Source organism: Salvelinus namaycush, chromosome 10 (genome assembly GCF_016432855.1).
Source record: "Salvelinus namaycush isolate Seneca chromosome 10, SaNama_1.0, whole genome shotgun sequence".
NCBI classification, from domain to species: Eukaryota; Metazoa; Chordata; class Actinopteri; order Salmoniformes; family Salmonidae; genus Salvelinus; species Salvelinus namaycush.
In genome coordinates this window covers 7925947-7943827 of record NC_052316.1, presented here as the reverse complement: position 1 = coordinate 7943827, position 17881 = coordinate 7925947, and the positions used below count along the sequence as shown (strand labels likewise).

At 42.3% G+C, this 17881-nt stretch overlaps 1 protein-coding gene across 1 annotated transcript; it reads right to left on the bottom strand.

The window, feature by feature from the left end:
• Window positions 1-3777: 3777 nt before the first annotated feature.
• Window positions 3778-14677, bottom strand: LOC120055135 (nexilin-like). Its single transcript, XM_039003061.1, has 13 exons — window positions 14228-14677; window positions 13715-13906; window positions 13074-13158; window positions 12624-12772; window positions 11099-11296; window positions 8923-9099; window positions 8137-8325; window positions 7710-7901; window positions 6149-6346; window positions 4848-5024; window positions 4507-4698; window positions 3963-4326; window positions 3778-3791 (listed from the first exon to the last, which is right to left on the bottom strand). Exons 1-13 carry the CDS (start codon window positions 14675-14677, stop codon window positions 3778-3780), a joined length of 2577 nt encoding a protein of 858 aa, XP_038858989.1.
• Between the last annotated feature and the right edge of the window lie 3204 nt (window positions 14678-17881).

Genomic DNA, 17881 nt, shown 5'->3' with positions numbered 1-17881 from the left:
TTTGCACCCCGGTATCTCTACTTGCACATTCATCTTCTGCACATCCATCACTCAAGTGTTTAATTGCTAAATTGTAATTATTTCGCCACTATGGCCTAGTTATTGCCTAACCTCCATAATCTTACTACATTTGCACACACTGTATATAGATTTTTCCATTGTGTTATTGATTGTACGTTTGTTTATCCCATGTGTAACTCTGTGTTGTTTGTGTCGGACTGCTTTGCTTTATCTTGGCCAGGTCGCAGTTGTAAATGAGAACTTGTTCTCAACTGGCCTACCTGGTTAAATAAAGGTGAAATAAAAAAATAAAAAAATGTAAGAATGCTGTTCATTGACTACAGCACATCATTCAACACCATAGTACCCTCCAAGTTCATTATCAAGCTGGAGGTCCTGGGTCTCAACCCTGCCCTGTGCAATTGGGTCCTGGACTTTCTGACAGGCCGCCCCCAGTTGGTGAAGGTAGGAACCAACATCTCCACTTCGCTGACCCTCAACACTGGGGCCCCACAAGGGTGCGTGCTCAGCCCCCTCCTGTACTCCCTGTTCACCCACGACTGCGTGGCTATGCACGCCTCCAACTCAATCATCAAGTTTTCAGATGACACAACAGTAGTGGACTTGATTACCAACAACGACGACACAGCCTATAGGGAGGAGGTGAGGGCACTCGGAGTGTGGTGTCAGGAAAACAACCTCTCACTCAACGTCAACAAAACAAAGAAGATGATCGTGGACTTCAGGAAACAGCAGAGGGAGCACCCCCCTATCCACATCGAAGGGACAGCATTGGAGAAGGTGGAAAGTTTTAATTTCCTAGGCGTACACATCACAGACAAACTGAAATGTTCCACCCACACAGACAGTGCGGTGAAGAAGGCGCAACAGCTCCTCTTCAACCTCAGGAGGCTGAAGAAATTTGCCTTGTCACTCAAAACCCTGACAAACTTTTACAGATGCACAATCGAGAGCATCCTGTCGGGCTGTATCACAGCCTGGTACGGCAACTGTACCGCCCTCAACCGCAAGGCTCTCCAGAGGATGGTGTGGTCTGCACAATGCATCACCGGGGGCAAACTACCTGCCCTCCATGACACCTACAGCACCCGATGTCACAGGAAGGCCAAAAAGATCATCAAGGACATCAACCACCTGAGCCACTGCCTGTTCACACCGCTACCATCCAGAAGCCGAGATCAGTACAGGCGCATCAAAGCTGGGACCGAGAGACTGAAAAACAGCTTCTATCTCAAGGCCATCAGATTGCGAAACAGCGATCACTAACACAGAGAGGCTGCTGCCTACATTGAGACCCAATCACTGGCCACTTTAATAAATTGATCACTAGTCACTTTATACAATGCCACTCTAAATAATGGCACTTTAAAAAATGTTTACATATCTTACATTACTCATACCACATGTATATACTGTATTTTATACCATCTATTGCACCTCGCCTATGCCACTCGACCATCGCTCATCCATATACTTATATGTACATATTCTCATTCACCCCTTTAGATTTGTGTGTAGCAGGTTGTTGTTGGGGAATCGTTACTGTTAGATATTACTGCACTGTCAGAAATAGAAGCAAAAGAATCTCGCTACACTCGCATTAACATCTGCTAACCATATGTATGTGACAAATAACATTTTATTTGATTTGAAAATGGAATGGAATGCAGAAATATCTCATTTACATAAGTATCCACAACCCTCAGTCAATACAAGTTATCATCACCTTTGACAGCAATTACAGCAGTCTTTCTGGCTACATCTCTAGGGGCTTTGCACACATTGATTGTACAATATATATACACTACCTTTCAAAAGTTTGGGGTTATTTAGAAATGTCCTTGTTTTTGAAAGAAAAGGGAAAAAATGTGTCCATTAAAATAACATCAAATTGGTCAGAAATACAGTGTAGACATTGTTAATGTTGTAAATGACGATTGTAGCTGGAAACGGCTGATTTTTAATGGAATATCTACATAGGCGTACAGAGGCCCATTATCAGCAACCATCACTCCTGTGTTCCAATGGCACGTTGTGTTAGCTAATCCAAGTTGATCATTTTAGAAGGCTAATTGATCATTAGAAAACCCTTTTGCAATTATGTTAGCACAGCTGAAAACGGTTGTGCTGATTAAAAAAGCAATACAACTGTCCTTCTTTAGACTAGTTGAGTATCTGGAGCATCAGCATTTGTGGATTCGATTACAGGCTCAAAATGGCCAGAAACAAATAACTTTCTTCTGAAACTTGTCAATCTATTCTTGTTCTGAGAAATGAAGGCTATTCCATGCGAGAAATTGCCAAGAAACTGAAGATCTCGTACAACGCTGTGTACTCCTCCCTTCACAGAACAGCGCAAACTGGCTCTAACCAGAATAGAAAGAGGAGTGGGCAAGAGCAAGAGGACAAGTACATTAGAGTGTCTAACAAGGACTTAGAAATGTCCTTGTTTTTTAAACAATAGTTTGAGAAGAAGTCCTCAACTGGCAGATTTGTTAAATAGTATCTGCAAAACACCAGTCTCAACGTCAGCAGTGAAGAGACGACTCTGGGATGCTGGCCTTCTAGACAGAGTTGCAAAGAAAAAGTCATATCTCAGACTGGCCAATAAAAAGAAAAGATTAAGATGGGCAAAAGAACACAGACACTGGACAGAGGAACTCTGCTTAGAAAGCCTGCATCCCGGAGTCGCCTCTTCACTGTTGACGTTGAGACTGGTGTTTTGCTGGTACTATTTAATGAAGCTGCCAGTTGAGGCGTCTGTTTCTCAAACTATTGTTTCAAAAACAAGGACATTTCTAAGTGACCCCAAACTTTTGAACGGTTGTGTATATTTTTCATATATATATAATTCTTACGTAACTGTTGATCAATGTACATCAAAATATATGCACCTTGATAAAGGTGCAACTGAAAATAGGATCTGTCTTACAACATTGTAATAAACTACAAATGCCCTAGAATAGAATGGAATAAGTAGAAACCCTCCTCCCCATCCATCCCTCCATCCATACATTAACATTACTGTAATTACTGTAAAAAATTATAGAACAGTTGCACAGAGACTGGTATTTAGCACATTTTATTAAAACTTTTAATAAACGTATCACAAATATTTAGGCTAGCATAAAACCAATTGTGTCATTATATTTCAAACCATACAACTATATAATGCATATCATGTAGAGTTGTATTTTAGCTCAACATGAAAAAAAACTTCTGGGATATGAAAAATCTTTATGTACCTTTTTAGATTAACAAAATATTAAAAAAGAAAAACAAAAATCCTAAATAGATCATTATTTTTATTAGTAACCAATGTTTCAGATAGATTGTGCATACTGCTGTATCTATTTCACAGGGATATCGAAAGGCTTTAAATTGGGTTGCACCATATTTTCAAATGAAACTTTCTGAAATTTGACCTTTGAAGGGACAATTTCCCAGATGCACAGGCGTTGTGATCTATGATATGATCACAAAATCAATCTGAACGTCATTCATGGCAGCAATCACTCATGGGACCAATATGTGATTTGGCACAGATTTCATCCTAAACATAATAATGAAAGGGATGAATGATGAATGATGAGCAATACATAAACAACATGATCTTGCACTTTTCATTTTGTGTGTATCCATAGAAGGAATGGCTAGCATACTGCTGTTTCCTCCTCTTTTTGGCTCTAACATGAGATATTACGTTATACAAAAAAGAGTGAGAGAGACAGGGAAAGTTCCAGAAAAAGGAAAGCATCAGTAGTCCTCAGCTGGAAGAGAGAAACAGAAAAGTGAGGTGTTACCCATGTATGAACCAGCTGAACCAAGCCAATGAGGAAGAGGAGCATGCGATCCCATCCAATCATAGGAAGATCAAAAAACTAAAACAGGAAGTGGTATCATGCAGGCATGCAGTGGCAGTCAGACGGACGATTGCTTACTTTCTATCGTTAGGATACAGGTGCTGGCAGCGGTGCCTCTGCTGTTGACAGCTTTGCACATGTACTCTCCCTCATCCTCAGGGAAGGTCTCTGGCAGGTAGAGGCAGAATGTCTCCCCTCTCTCTATGTACTGATAGTCCTCACAGTCCTGGAGCATCTCCCCCTCAAACCACCAGGTCACCTCCGGCTTGGGCTCCCCGGTGATCTTCACCGTGAACCGCACTGGCTCGGCATCCACCACCGATTGGTTCTTCAGGGGCTTCTTAAACCACGGAGCCCCCGACCTGGCGTGGTCCTCCTCATCCTCATAGGCTGCCGAGCCATTGATGATGCTTCCCTCTTCCTCCTCCTCATCTTCCCTTTTCTGCCAAAGACATGACACGTGATATCACATTTTAGATTTGTGGAACCCCTCCCCCTCTCACATTACCACTTCGGGCTGAACTGAACTGTCATGCGTTTTTAGAATGTCATGCGTGTCAAGGATGCCCACAGTTTAACAACGAGAAACCCGATGATTGAACCCGATGAAAGAGGGATTTACTTTTTGGAGAGCGGCGTCAATCTCTTGCTGCTCGAACTGCATCCTCTGCAGCTTCTGTTCCTCCACCCTTTTCCTCTCCTCCTCCTCTCTGGCTTTGGCCATTTGTTCGAACCGTGCACGCATGTCCACCTTCTGTCTGAACGGAGCCTCCTCAGCCCCCTTCTCTGTGTCCTTTTTGCCTTCATCATCCTCCTGAAAAAACAGCCCTCACAAGTAAGTGATTTCAGAAGAACATGATACAGACCAACACGTTGGCGTTCCTAAGCGATTCTGAAGGACCATGCTCAAATGTATACCTCCTGGATCCGCTCTTCTTCCCTCTCTTTGATTTCCTCGTCTACGGCCTTTCTCTTTGCTCTCACGTCCTCAATCTTTTTCTGGATCTCCTCGTCTTTCAACTGCTTGATCTTCTCAAACTTGGACTTGAGGTTCTTGGCCTGGATGGAGCCGGTCCTCTTGAGTTTCTTCAGCTCCTCATACTCCTTACTCACTGTATCAGAGCACTCATTCACTTCATCCTTTGGGAAGAAGCACATTGAACTGATTAGTGATGAGGATACGATCACAATAGAAGCATACAGTAAGCTCCAAAAGTATTGGGACAGTGACATCTTTTTTTTGTGTTGGCTCTGTAGTCCAAACACTTTGGATTTGAAATGGTACAATGACTATGAGGTTAGTGCAGCCTGTTTTTAATTTGAGGGTATTTTCATCCATATCGGTTGAACCATTTAGAAATTACAGCACTTTTAGTACATTTTAGGGGATCAAAAGTCTTGGGACAAATTCACCAATATGTGTATTACAGTAGTCAAAACTTTAGTATTTGGTCCCATATTCCTAGCACACAATGATTACATTAAGCTTGTGACTCTACAAACTTGTTGGATTCATTTGCTGTTTGTTTAGATTGTATTTCAGATTATTTTGTGCCCAATTAAAATTAATGGTCAATAATGTATTGTGTCATTTTGGAGTTTATTTAACTTTTATTGTTAATAAGAATAGAATATGTTTCTAAACACTTATACATTAATGTCAATTCTACCATGATTACGGAAAGTCACAAGCTTGTGGTAATCATTGCTGCTAGGAATATGGCACCAAATACTCAACTTTTGACTACTTTAATAAACATATAAGGGAATTTGTCCAAATAGTTTTGGTCCCTAAAATGGGGGGACTACGTACAAAAAGTGCTGTACTTTCTAAACAGTTCACCCAGTATGGATGAGAATACTCTCAAATTAAACAGTCTGCACATTAACCTGATTTTATCATTCAAATCCAAAGTGCTGGAGTACAGAACCAAAACAACAAAACAACTGCTACTGTCTCAAGACTTTTGGAGCTCATTGTAGGTCTCATGGTTTAAACTGTATGTACCAAGCGTCTCAGAGTAGGAGGGCTGATCTAGGATCAGTTCCCACCTGTCCATGTAATCTTGGGATTGTGATCTAAAAGGCAAAACTGATCATAAATCAACACTCCTACTCTGAGACGCTTGATAAATACGGTCCCTGGTTCTCCTCGTCTTGTCATCAATCTCTGCAGTTGGTAGTTCCATGCCAATATCCATGAGACTTCCCATGTGGGTTTTAGTTAACAGCATTGTGAGACTGATACCATGTTGATGACTGACCTCTCCCATCTCTTGTCTGAGCTGCTCAAACTCCAGTTTCTCCTGCTCCATTTTCATTTTGCGCGCCTCCACCTTGCGCTTCCTATCGGCTTCCTCCTTCTGCTTCAGCAGCTCCTCGAAGTTCATCTCTAGTTTCCCAGGGTGCAACGCTTCCTGGGACTCACTCTTGAACATCCCTTCCTCGTCCTCGTCTAGCACCTGGCGGAATACAAACACAGAGCATGGTGTCATTTGACATTTCACTCGAAACCAATCAGAATCAAATAGCACAAATAATCTTTAATCACAAATCAATCGTCATATCAGCTTCCAAAAGCAATTTAATCCACCGGTTTAACCCTCCCAGAATGATTCACAAACAGTGAAGCACCCAATGAAAAGCAAAGCTAAGCAACATAGTCACATTGAACAGCAAAGCTAAGAGAACCAAATCACATTGATCTTCTCATCAGATACTGTAAAAAGCCCTAGAATGAGATGAAGATTTTGAATCTCGTTCTAGTAAGTCTTTCAACATCATTGTAGAATCAGCCCAAGTAACCAGGACACACTATTACACACTGACGGGGAGCCACTTTTAAAGCAAGCCAGCAGTGTTAGTATGCCTACGGAATATCCCATTCATACAGACCATTCACATCCATGCATAACCTTTGACTTACAATAAGAACTTACAGTATTAGCAGTTCATGGGAAACACTGTGTTATTTCTTCTCAGTCAGTGTACAAATACAATTGTCATTTGAAAGTGAAAATATCTTACTTCTCCATCTTGATATGAAGTCTTAGATTTTTCTCGATCCAGGGGGCTCTTTAAGAAGATAATTTGAAAGTAGGAACAGCAGTGGCAAGTGTGGTGTTTCAGTAACGTTACATCATCATGTAGGATTAATCCATGTCCTATTATAGACCAATTAGAGATTGAGTTCTTACATTAAATATAGGCTACCTCAAATGTTAATGTTGGGGTTAGTTTTCAGTAGATTGGTCACACTTGAAACAAACTATAACTTAAAATTAACTATGGGGTCATACTAAAGCCTTCGTAAGGCCTACACAAATCATTTATTAGCAAATGTCATTTGTAGTTTGTTTAAAGTGCGAGCATCACATTGGATGTGTGCTCAGATGACACGGCTCAAGCAGGGTTCAAAATATCGCACAGCGTGAGAAACTGTAGGTATTCATCTGTGACATACACACGCAAAACAAGTTACAAAAAGTAACTCACTGTGGCTCTAATCATGATGAAAAAACAGGAATAAATGATTCATCAAAATAATTTCAATCTTTTCACATGCTCCTTCTGAACCTAGCCTACTATAACATACATGTTAGCGCAGGGCTTCATAAGCAACATGCTGGTGCTGCCTGCAGAGGTATGTTCATAGAGATCCTATGATTCACAAATGTATTGTTTTATACCATAGTTATACCATATTTGATCTGTTTCTAAAAAAAAAAAATCCTGGCAAGATGGCAGATTTTTTATCATGTTGCTAAGATGCCAAATTCCTCTAGTGAATTGTAGGATCTCTATGGGTATGTTACCCAGTCCTACCATATTCTTGCGGGCCTCTGCGAAGAGCCTCTTCTCCTCCTCCAGCCTCCTCTTGGCCTCCTCCTCTGCTTTCTTCTCCTCCACCTCTCTCCTCTGACGCTCCTTGTCCTCGAAGCTGATGCACAGCTTCCCTGGCTTGCTGCCCTCCAGGTTCAGCATGGCCAGCAACACCTCATCGTCATCATCCACTATCTGGAGAAGGGGACAACAACGAAAGAGCTCAAACTAGTGTCTGACATCTCTGGGTGGGATCAGTATGAAAAAGGAACTCTAAACACAATGACCAGGCTAGGGGCTCTGCCTGGTCCCACATCAGTTTGTGCTGTATAGCCATCTCCTATGACAAGGCAATGACCATAGGAGATGGCAAGACGGCACAAACAGATCTGGGATCAGGTGAAGTGACCATTATATTACTCTCACTGACCATGCTTTTCCTGGCCTCGGCGAAAGCCCTCCTCTCCTCTTCCATTCGTCTCTTGTACTCCGCCTCTGCTGCCTTACGCTCATTCTCTACCCTCTGTTTCTCAAGCTCCTCGAAGCTCAGCCTTAGTTTACCAGGCTGGATCACCTCTCTCTCGCCCTGAGCTCCTTGTGAGTCCTCCTCATCGTCTCCCTGCAAGCACATCAACTTCCAAAATCACACAAGGCACAAGGCTGGGAAGTATAGCTCAGTTGGTTAGAACACAGCGCTAACAACAACAACAGCACAGGTTCAATCCGGGAAGAGCCTCAAAGCACCTTATCGAAGCTTGATTGTACGTAGCGCTAAATAAATGCTACTGTTAAGAATGCATTGGCTGTTTTATACAGGTTTTTTTCCCGGGGTGTTTTCTTGTTCAGAAAAGGTGGATCGTTTTAGGCCTCATCCCATGTTTACGAGATTATGTTCACCTTTATAACTACATTATACACACCAACATGCAAGCTCTGACAGATTGAGATTGCTTCTTTAAAAGTCTTATCAAGACCTAAAGACGGCACAAGTCAACTTGACACTTCAAAAGCACAAGAGAAAAGCTCTGCAGGACGTATGAAGGGGATATGCAGGGTTGGTACAGAATGGCCACGCTGATAATTTACCTCCAAGGTTTACAGTATCTAGCAAGTCGGAAATATCTCAGCTCTCACAAGGAAAGTACAGGACATTGAAACGTAATGTGCTAATAAGCTAATAAGGAATGAGCTAATAATGTTTTATAAGATCAGTCACCATTTCCAGCTTGGCCACTTCGAAGGCTTTCTTCTCCTCTTGCAGACGTCGTTTAGCTTCCCTCTCAGCCTGCTTCCTCAGCCTTTCCTGCCTCTCCTTCTCCGCCTCCTCAAACGTCATCTTCAGCTTCCCAGGAATCACCTGTTCCTTCTCCGTGAGTTGCTCCTCATCCTCATCCTGCGTTGACAAAGACAGTCTACCTTAGAGACCACCATATCCACATGAAGTATTGACACAGACAGAACAGAACGGCTGTCATGAAAGATGAGATTTTCCTATTTTCCTAGAAACACCTACAGTGTCTTGCAAAAGTATTCATCCCCCTTGGCGTTTTTCCTATTTTGTTGCATTATAACCTGCAATTTAAATAGATTTTTATTTGGATTTCATGTAATGGACATAAACAAAATAGTCCAACTTGGTGAAGTTATATGAAAAAAATTACTTGTTTCAAAAATGAAAAAATAATTACAAACGGAAAAGTGGTGCGTGCATATGTACTCGCCCCTTTGCTATGAAGCCCCTAAATAAGATCTGGCGCAACCAATTACCTTCAGAAGTCATATAATTAGTTGAATAAAGTCCACCTGTGTGCAATCTAAGTGTCACATGATCTCAGTATATATACATCTGTTCTGAAAGGCCCCAGAGTCTGCAACACCACTAAGCAAAGGGTACCACCAAGCAAGCGGCACCATGAAGACCAAGGAGCTCTCCAAACAGGTCAGGGACAAAGTTGTGGAGAAGTACAGATCAGGGTTGGGTTATAAAAAAAGATCTGAAACTTTGAACATCCCACGGAGCACCATTAAATCCATTATTAAACAATTGAAAGAATATGGCACCATAACAAACCTGCCAAGAGAGGTCCGCCCACCAAAACTCATGGACCAGGCAAGGAGGGCATTAATCAGAGAGGCAACAAAGAGACCAAAGATAACCCTGAAGGTGCTGCAAAGCTCCACAGCGGAGATTGGAGTATCTGTTCATAGGACCACTTTAAGCCGTACACTCCACAGAGCTGGGCTTTACGGAAGCGTGGTCAGAAAGAGCCATTGCTTAAAGAAAAAAATAAGAAAACACGTTTGGTATTCGCCAAAAGGCATGTGGGAGACTCCCCAAACATATGGAAGAAGGTACTCTGGTCAGATGAAACAAAAAATGTTCCCTTTTTGGCCATTTGAAAACGCTATGTCTGGCGCAAACCCAACACCTCTCATCACCCCGAGAACACCATCCCCACAGTGAAGCATGGTGGTGGCAGCATCATGCTGTGGGGATGTTTTTCATCGGCAGGAACTGGGAAACTGGTCAGAATTGAAGGAATGATGGATGGCGCTAAATACAGGGAAATTCTTGAGGGAAACCTGTTTCAGTCTTCCAGAGATTTGAGACTGGGACGGAGGTTCTCCTTCCAGCAGGACAATGACCCTAAGCATACTGCTACAGCAACACTTGAGTGGTTTAAGGGGAAACATTTAAATGTCTTGGAATGGCCTCGTCAAAGCCCAGACCTCAATCCAATTGAGAATCTGTGGTATGACTTAAAGATTGCTGTACCCCAAGAGACTTGCACCTGTAGTTGCTGCAAAGGGTGGCTCTACACAATATTGACTTTGGGGGGGGGTGAATAGTTACGCACGCTCAAGTTTTTAGTTTTTTTGTCTTATTTCTTGTTTGTTTTACAATAAAAAATATTTTGTATCTTCAAAATGGTAGGCATGTTGTGTAAATCAAATGAAACAAACCCCCAAAAAATCTATTTTAATTCCAGGTTGTTTGGCAATAAAATAGGAAAAATGCCAAGGGGGGTGAATACTTTCGCAAGCCACTGTAAGCTGTTCCTTTGTCCTACCAAAGCTACTTCTCTGTGGGCTGCTCCTCATCCTGCTTTGATATAAACAATCTACACTTAGACCCCCATATTACCACAAAGTATTGACACAGACAGAATAGATTTCATTAAAGATTTTCCTTGAAACACTTAAGCTCATTCTTTGTCCTGTGGGCTGACATAGACCACCATATTCCCATGAAGTATTGTATTGAAGTATTGACACAGATTGACATGGATATAATGGCTTCCATGAAATATTCGATTTTCCTAGATTTCCTCCTAAAACAGCGACGCTGCCAGTCCTGCCAAAGCCTATTGGAGAGGTCCTCCTCAGCTCACCTGTACAACCGAGCGCCGCTTGGCCTCGCGGAAGGACTGCTTGTTCTCGTCGTAGCGCTTCTTCTTCTCCTCCTCAGTCCTCCTCTTCAGCTCTTCCTCACGGTTCTTCTCCAGGTCCTCAAAGTTCATCTTGATCCTGCCTGGAGGTCGCGACGGCTTCGATGGCACCACGCGGACCAGGATGCTGTCATCTCCCTCCTGACATAAGTGGACAAAAGCCATTGTGAGAAAAGGAAATTACATTTAACATGAGATAAGATATGATAAGACAGTACTTTATTGATTCCCAAAGAGGGTTTAGCACATAAAACATCAGCAACACAAACCATTTCCTGGTCTGTGAACTTGACAAATGCAGAAGTGGTTGTGTATAACCAAGTAATGGGCTAAAGCTATGTTATACATTATGAAATTACTAGTTGATACCTGCCTATGTTATGTCAAAATAGAGAGAAAAATCCCCACTAACAAAACACACAGAGAGAGAGAGAGAGAGAGAGAGAGAGAGAGAGAGAGAGAGAGAGAGAGAAGCTAACAGCCCATAAAAGAGAACATTCTTTCGCCTAATGGCCACCATTTTCAATGGGTCAGTCTGTGAATGTCAGTCCTAAAATAGGAGGGGGGGGGGGGATAGGGGCTAATTTAGTCAGTGGTGTGGGAAACAGTTGCCAGTCACATGTTGTCTACACCTGGCAGTGTATGTGGCTCATGCAGCAGCAGAACTTGTAAGCCCGGTGGCCCAATTGTTTATAGCTCATTCGGTCAGTACTGGCTCAGGTTAAAGCTACCTCCCACCCTCAATAAAGACTTCCCCAAGTTTTTCCTCACTACTATACAGTAAAGGTACATGCAGTAGGTTGCAGTGAAAGGAGACAATGAAGATTGAAGTCTATATAGCTTTCACCATGTTCAAGAAACAAATAGATCACTGGAGTAGAACTAAGATCAACAACGTGTGTACAGTAAGCACTGAATACAAGCAGTAGGCATAATGCTTCCTAGTACTTCCTAGTGTGTGTTGTCACTTTATCGTATCTAGGTCAACATAAATTTGGAGAACTGGCTTCGGTCCAGTTTGGCATGGTTATAGCTACAGCTAGCGTCAATGCATAACACGCCATTGCAACTAGCGCTGAATGCCTTCGAAGCAGCAATTTTGTTTGTGATCCATTCTAAGGGTACTAAAGCCACTACGTGATGACTAGTGAGGAAAACCTTGTTCAACTTGACAGATACACCGAAAATTCATAGCATATGACCTGAATATGTGTTCTCAGAGCTGCTGTGGCTTGCAGCTCCACTGGACTCCACTGCAGGATTTCCCTCCAACCTGCACCAACTGTTAGCCTTTCAAATGGCACTTAAAATAACTCATCTGGGTGGCAGCTGAGGATTACCTGACTGATTACACATAGATGGAGGCCAGTCCCTCAATAGAGGCAGCGACTGAACAATCCAGCCCTACTGTCCCACTTCCCCTATAGGCTACACTACAGTATACCTGGAAGGAATCCCACAAGTTTACCTCTGCAGCTTTCTTGGCCAGCTCCTTCTGCATCTTCGCTTTCTCCATGATGTCCTGGGTGGCGCGCTTCTTCCTCTCCTCCTCCATCCTCTTCCTCTCCTCCTCCTGTCTCTGCTTCTCCATCTCAGCAAACTTCCCCTTCACGCTACCTGTAGAGTGTAGAACCCACATGTAGATGATGATGAAGATGAGACCACAGCACAAACAACAGGGCCGTGTTCATTAGGCATGCAACGTTTTAAAACGTTTTGCAACTGGAATTGAAAAGGAGCGTTCCTTATTGGATGAGTCCAGGTAGTCCCTCCCTGTTTCAGTCCGTATCCTTAAGTTTGTTGCCAAATGAATTTGCCCCATGGGGTGAGATGAGAATTAGAACAGAGCCCTCTTCCTCAGCCCTCTCCCAGCCCACCTGCCCTCCTCTACACCCTCAACAATACCCCCATTTCCTACCTGTGATCTTGGGGACGTAGGATTTCTCTACCTTGGCTGGCTTCACCTCCTCCTCCTCATCACTGGAGGCGAGTAGTTCTTTTATCTGTGGTGAATCAGAGGGAAAGCTTTGTTGAGAGGTTATCGGTTTATCTGGGATCATCTGCTTTGCACGCTCAGGAGCCATGCTGGTCCCAGCAAGTTCTCAAGCCCCTAATCCTGTGTAATTGCACATGCATGTGACCTGCAGGGAGGCCTCTGATTGGATCATGTGGTTGTGACATGGGGGGAGATCAGCATGTAGGCATCCCGTCTCAGAGAGTTGCCTACGATAGTACAGGGTGTTTTCTTCCCCCCTCCTGAGTATCAATGTGTTAATCCCTCGTATCGGACACTGTTTGTTTTACCACGCTGCATCCTGTGATACAGCTTGTGATAAAGGACAACATGCATAAAATGCACAATTGATTTAGTACATTATCAGTAAAAAAAAATATATAATAATCACTCTAGATGGATAAAAGCACAACCCAAACACAACTATAAGGTATTTCAATTAAATAGGTGTGATTTTTCTGCACACTGTGGTTGTTGAGGCTAGTGCTCCATACCATGCAGGTCACAGTTAGTTGGGGTTATCTCTGTCTTGTTTGACCTCCGACCTGTTGCTTCCTGCGATTGTATTCCCTCTCCTTGACATACTGCTCCTTCCTCTTTTGGTGCTCCTCCTGGCTCCTCCTACTGTTGCGCTCCTCCCTGGCCTTCTGCATGGCCTCAAACTTGTTCTTCACGTCAGCCTTACCAATCTGGGGCACGTAGCTCCTGGCCACCGGCTTTTTGAAGCGCAGGAGTCTCTGGAGAAAGATGAAGATACAAGTGTCAACGTAACATTTTTGTAAAGAATTGGGAGGTGTGCTAAGGGAAAGCTTCATAGGAGTGAGATCCATAGGGCTGAGAGTCTAAGAACTCAAACACATTTTGAATAGTGCTATTCAGTTGAACGTTGCAGAAACTTTATGAGCGATCTACAGGCACACTCCCTAATGTAACATCAGTAATTGTCTCAACCACCTACTATATTTCATATTGAACATGTCCAGAAGTAAACCTTATTATTAAGTAAGCTATTACATCAACTCCAACAGGATAAACTCACAGATATGGCCGTGCCTCACCTCTTGTTTCAGTGCCACTTCAGATATGTTCTGTAACTGGTCTTCCTCTTCTTCCTCTTTTTCATTGTCCATGTCATGAGCCACACCATTTTGTGCCACCTCATTCTTGTCCTTCCTCGATCTTGACCTTTGCATTGGCTCGTCCTTTGCCGTATCATTTTCTCTGTGCTCCACCTCACTCATGTTGTGTGCCTCGTCTTCCTCATCCACCTCGGGCTCTGTGTGAACCTCGTCCTCTTCGGTGTGAACCTCTTCCTCATTCTCGCTAAGTGCCTCATCATGCTTGTCATGTGGGGCATCGTCCTCTTTGTGTGCCCCAAGCCCGTGCCACTCGGTCGCGACGTCGCCATGCGCTTTAGCATTCATATCGGGTGCCACGTCACTCATGTCGCGTGCCACATCAGTCATGTCGTATGCGACATCAGCAACATTCTGTGCCACCTCAGTCATGTTTGCGCCACTCTGACAAATTGACAAGGTCCTCTTCAAATGTTACCTGTCAAAAAAAGAAAGGTAACATTACGGTATCGTACAATAACAACCTATTAATCTTCACATAATCATTTTATGATTTTTTATGCATATCGCTTTAACAATTTTATTAAGCTCCTCTGCCCCATATTCAAACTTAGTCCACCAAAAAATGCTAACTAAATGTAGTCTCATTCTCCTCAACCATCATCAAAGATGTAATGGTATGACAGATCTACCAATGATGGACTTCAGATTGAGCTAATTGAACAAACTATATTGAATAGGCAACAATTTTACAGGTAAACATTACAAATTGCCCTTTCTGAAATGTGGTGTGGTAAATGACTAGCCTATATGGACTTCAAGAATGTGTGTAACTTTGAATATCTGTAATTGTTTTACTACCCCACATATTACACTGTAAAGCACTTTGTGGCAACTACTGTAAAAGGGCTCTATAAATTACATTAGATTGATTAATTAATACTCTCCCTGCACAATATCACATTATAAATAAGCACATTTGCTGAGCATCTGAAGTCTTGCGAGTGTCTGTTTGGGGAGGCAGGCACCTCATGTCTGCTGCAGTTTAGGGGAGGAAAGGGTTGCCCCCCCCCCCCCCCCCCCCCCCAGTATGCTGAGCCACAGCACAATGTGCAGGGTCAGAACGCTAAGTATAGCCCACTTGTATGTCCAGGCCATGTGATCATGGCTATTTCTGATGAGTGATATGCGGTGGGACAGAGCTAGCGTCGGCAGCCGCATGTCGCCCAACAGACCCTTGACAAAACGGCCAGACTTAGTCCCAGACAATCGGATGAGCAAGAGATGTTTGGGCCATAGAGTCATCAGACACTAAAAAGGTTACTGTTGCGCCGTGTGTTAGAAATCTAAGCTTGGCATCCAGCATGGCTATACATTTTGAATCTGTTCTCATCAATTCACTTGGTAATAATAGTGAAGTAAACAGTCAGGGGTTTGCGGTGAACAAAGTGCAGTGCAAAGTACTGCTAAACATGTACGTGACCAATACGATTTGATTTGATTTGAATAAAAAGAGATGGGCCAACAAACACAGTGTCATTGATTTGACTGATTGGTGGATTGAACGCTTGAAAGGTAGGCCTAAATGTACCAAATGTTGATTATGTGTTGTACAACATTTTGTCAAAAGGACCACCTGTTGCAAATTTGACTTTGAGTTCAAGTTCAGATCGATTTGCCATTACACACCTGATAGACAGCTGTGTTGGCACATATCACATCAACTACGGTGAGTACGACAACTACTATGACGTTGATGGTATGGATTACCGGTTTGAGAGTAACAGGTAATTAACCGGATTCTAACAATATATGAATAACCCAAGGCTTCTTTCTAAAAACCGTATCTCAACCAACGCACCATTAGACTGGGATCAGTACATCTGTTACAGCTGTGGATTTGATCATCAGAATACACTGCCCTCTTCAATCCAGCTGTGATAACCAGGCATGATAATAAAGGTTGATGATTCATGTAAATGTAAAAACTTTTTTTTTTTAATTATACCCTTTTTATCGCAAAATTGTCTCTTTGCATATCACAAATGGACACTAATCCAAATGATACAATATTGGGATGCAGTAAGCAAACACAAAGCCCAAGTCACCATCTCTCTACAAAGAAGTTACAAGCCTTTGCTGAAACACAAATACCAATAGAAAAATATAATTCCAGGCATATTTATAGTATTGTTGAAGCACTTCCATATGGTATATAAACTTAAGTAGCCTATTGTATCAATCATGACCTCATATTTAATCATTTAGAGTATTACATATTGGCAAGAGGAATAAAAAGTTAATACCCTAAAAATGATCTACAGTCTATTGAATCACAGTTACACCCATGAATACTTTTCTTGACCCCACATTTCATGCAAGGATTTGCCTCGAATAACTTGAACTGCCATATCATAGTTAACCAACACATTTAGGCCTGGCAAGTGAAGTCCTATTTTGGTCTAACAGTATATACTCAGCTGCCACTAAATACCATGACAATGTGCTAGAAGAATCTGTGTGTTCAAATCAAAATAATCTGTGTTTTAAAAGAACATATCTGGGTTTCTTTGATGTTTGGTCATGTTAGACTGACATTAAAAAGTAAGAGTACCAAACTAACAGAATATTTTATTTTACAGCTAAACAAAACATGTTTTTGTGTATTTTTTTGATACCCAACAGCTGAATGACAAAGCAAAGTCAACTAGGCCTTACTGAAACATTACTTTCAATATTTCACCTTTTTTTAATACTAAATTATAGTTTGCCTAGCATTCTTTTTTTCATTTACATTACAAATCTCAATTTAAAGATCAACAATTGAGGGGCAAATTTGAAACTCTCCCCAACAGGTGAATTTTAACATCCACATAACACACATTATCTTCAACTAAAGTCTTGCAGGGAAAAAAACGTTTACCTGTTTCAGTGTAATATCCTCCGTATCATAGGAATTTTCTGTACAAATTGTGGATCAAAACAAAAGTAATGTCAAGATGAGAAATCCCAACTTGTCAAAGCACGGAGATGTGTGCGCCCTGTTCACTGTCAGACGACTCAAAGTCGAATGGGTGAGGTTACATATCCGTAACCAGCTTCCATAAAAGTACTACTTTTGCCGCCCAACGCATTCCGCGCGCGCCAGCTTCAGCTGTCGCCTCAAATACGCATGGTGCTTTCTGCTCCCTCGACGCAGATACAGCTGCAGTTCTCTCAGCCAGTCTCCCTGAATATGTTTTTATTTGTCAAATGATATATTCCCTGCCATTATAACAACATTGCGTGAGTTAAGGAAGGCTACATTTAATAAACGATTTACCATTTCTTGGCATGTTGTCTTTCAGCAATTAGGCTACTACTAGTCCTATGATTGACCCTTTTCCACCAGAACATACAGATTGTCTTTTTAAATTTTTTTTTACTGACAGTGTGGTAGGCTCGCTATTTGAACATGTCCAGTGGAGGCTGCTGAGGGGAGGACGGCTCATAATAATGTCTAGAACGGAGCGAATGGAATGGCATCAACTGATGAGTTTGTTGTATTTGATACCATTCCACCAATTCCACTCCAGCCATTACCACGAGCCCGTCCTCCCCAATTAAGGTGCCACCAACCTCCTGTGGTTTAGACAT

Bases quoted from the DNA above. Each gene is read 5' to 3' on its own strand.
- LOC120055135 (XM_039003061.1), bottom strand. From the start codon at position 14,677: ATGACTGAGGTGGCACAGAATGTTGCTGATGTCGCATACGACATGACT. The intron at 8,326-8,922 runs GTGACTGATCTT...ATGTGCTTGCAG, and splicing joins AAGTGGCCAAGCTGGAAATG to GGAGACGATGAGGAGGACTC. The intron at 4,327-4,506 runs GTAAATCCCTCT...TGTCTTTGGCAG, and splicing joins TTGACGCCGCTCTCCAAAAA to AAAAGGGAAGATGAGGAGGA.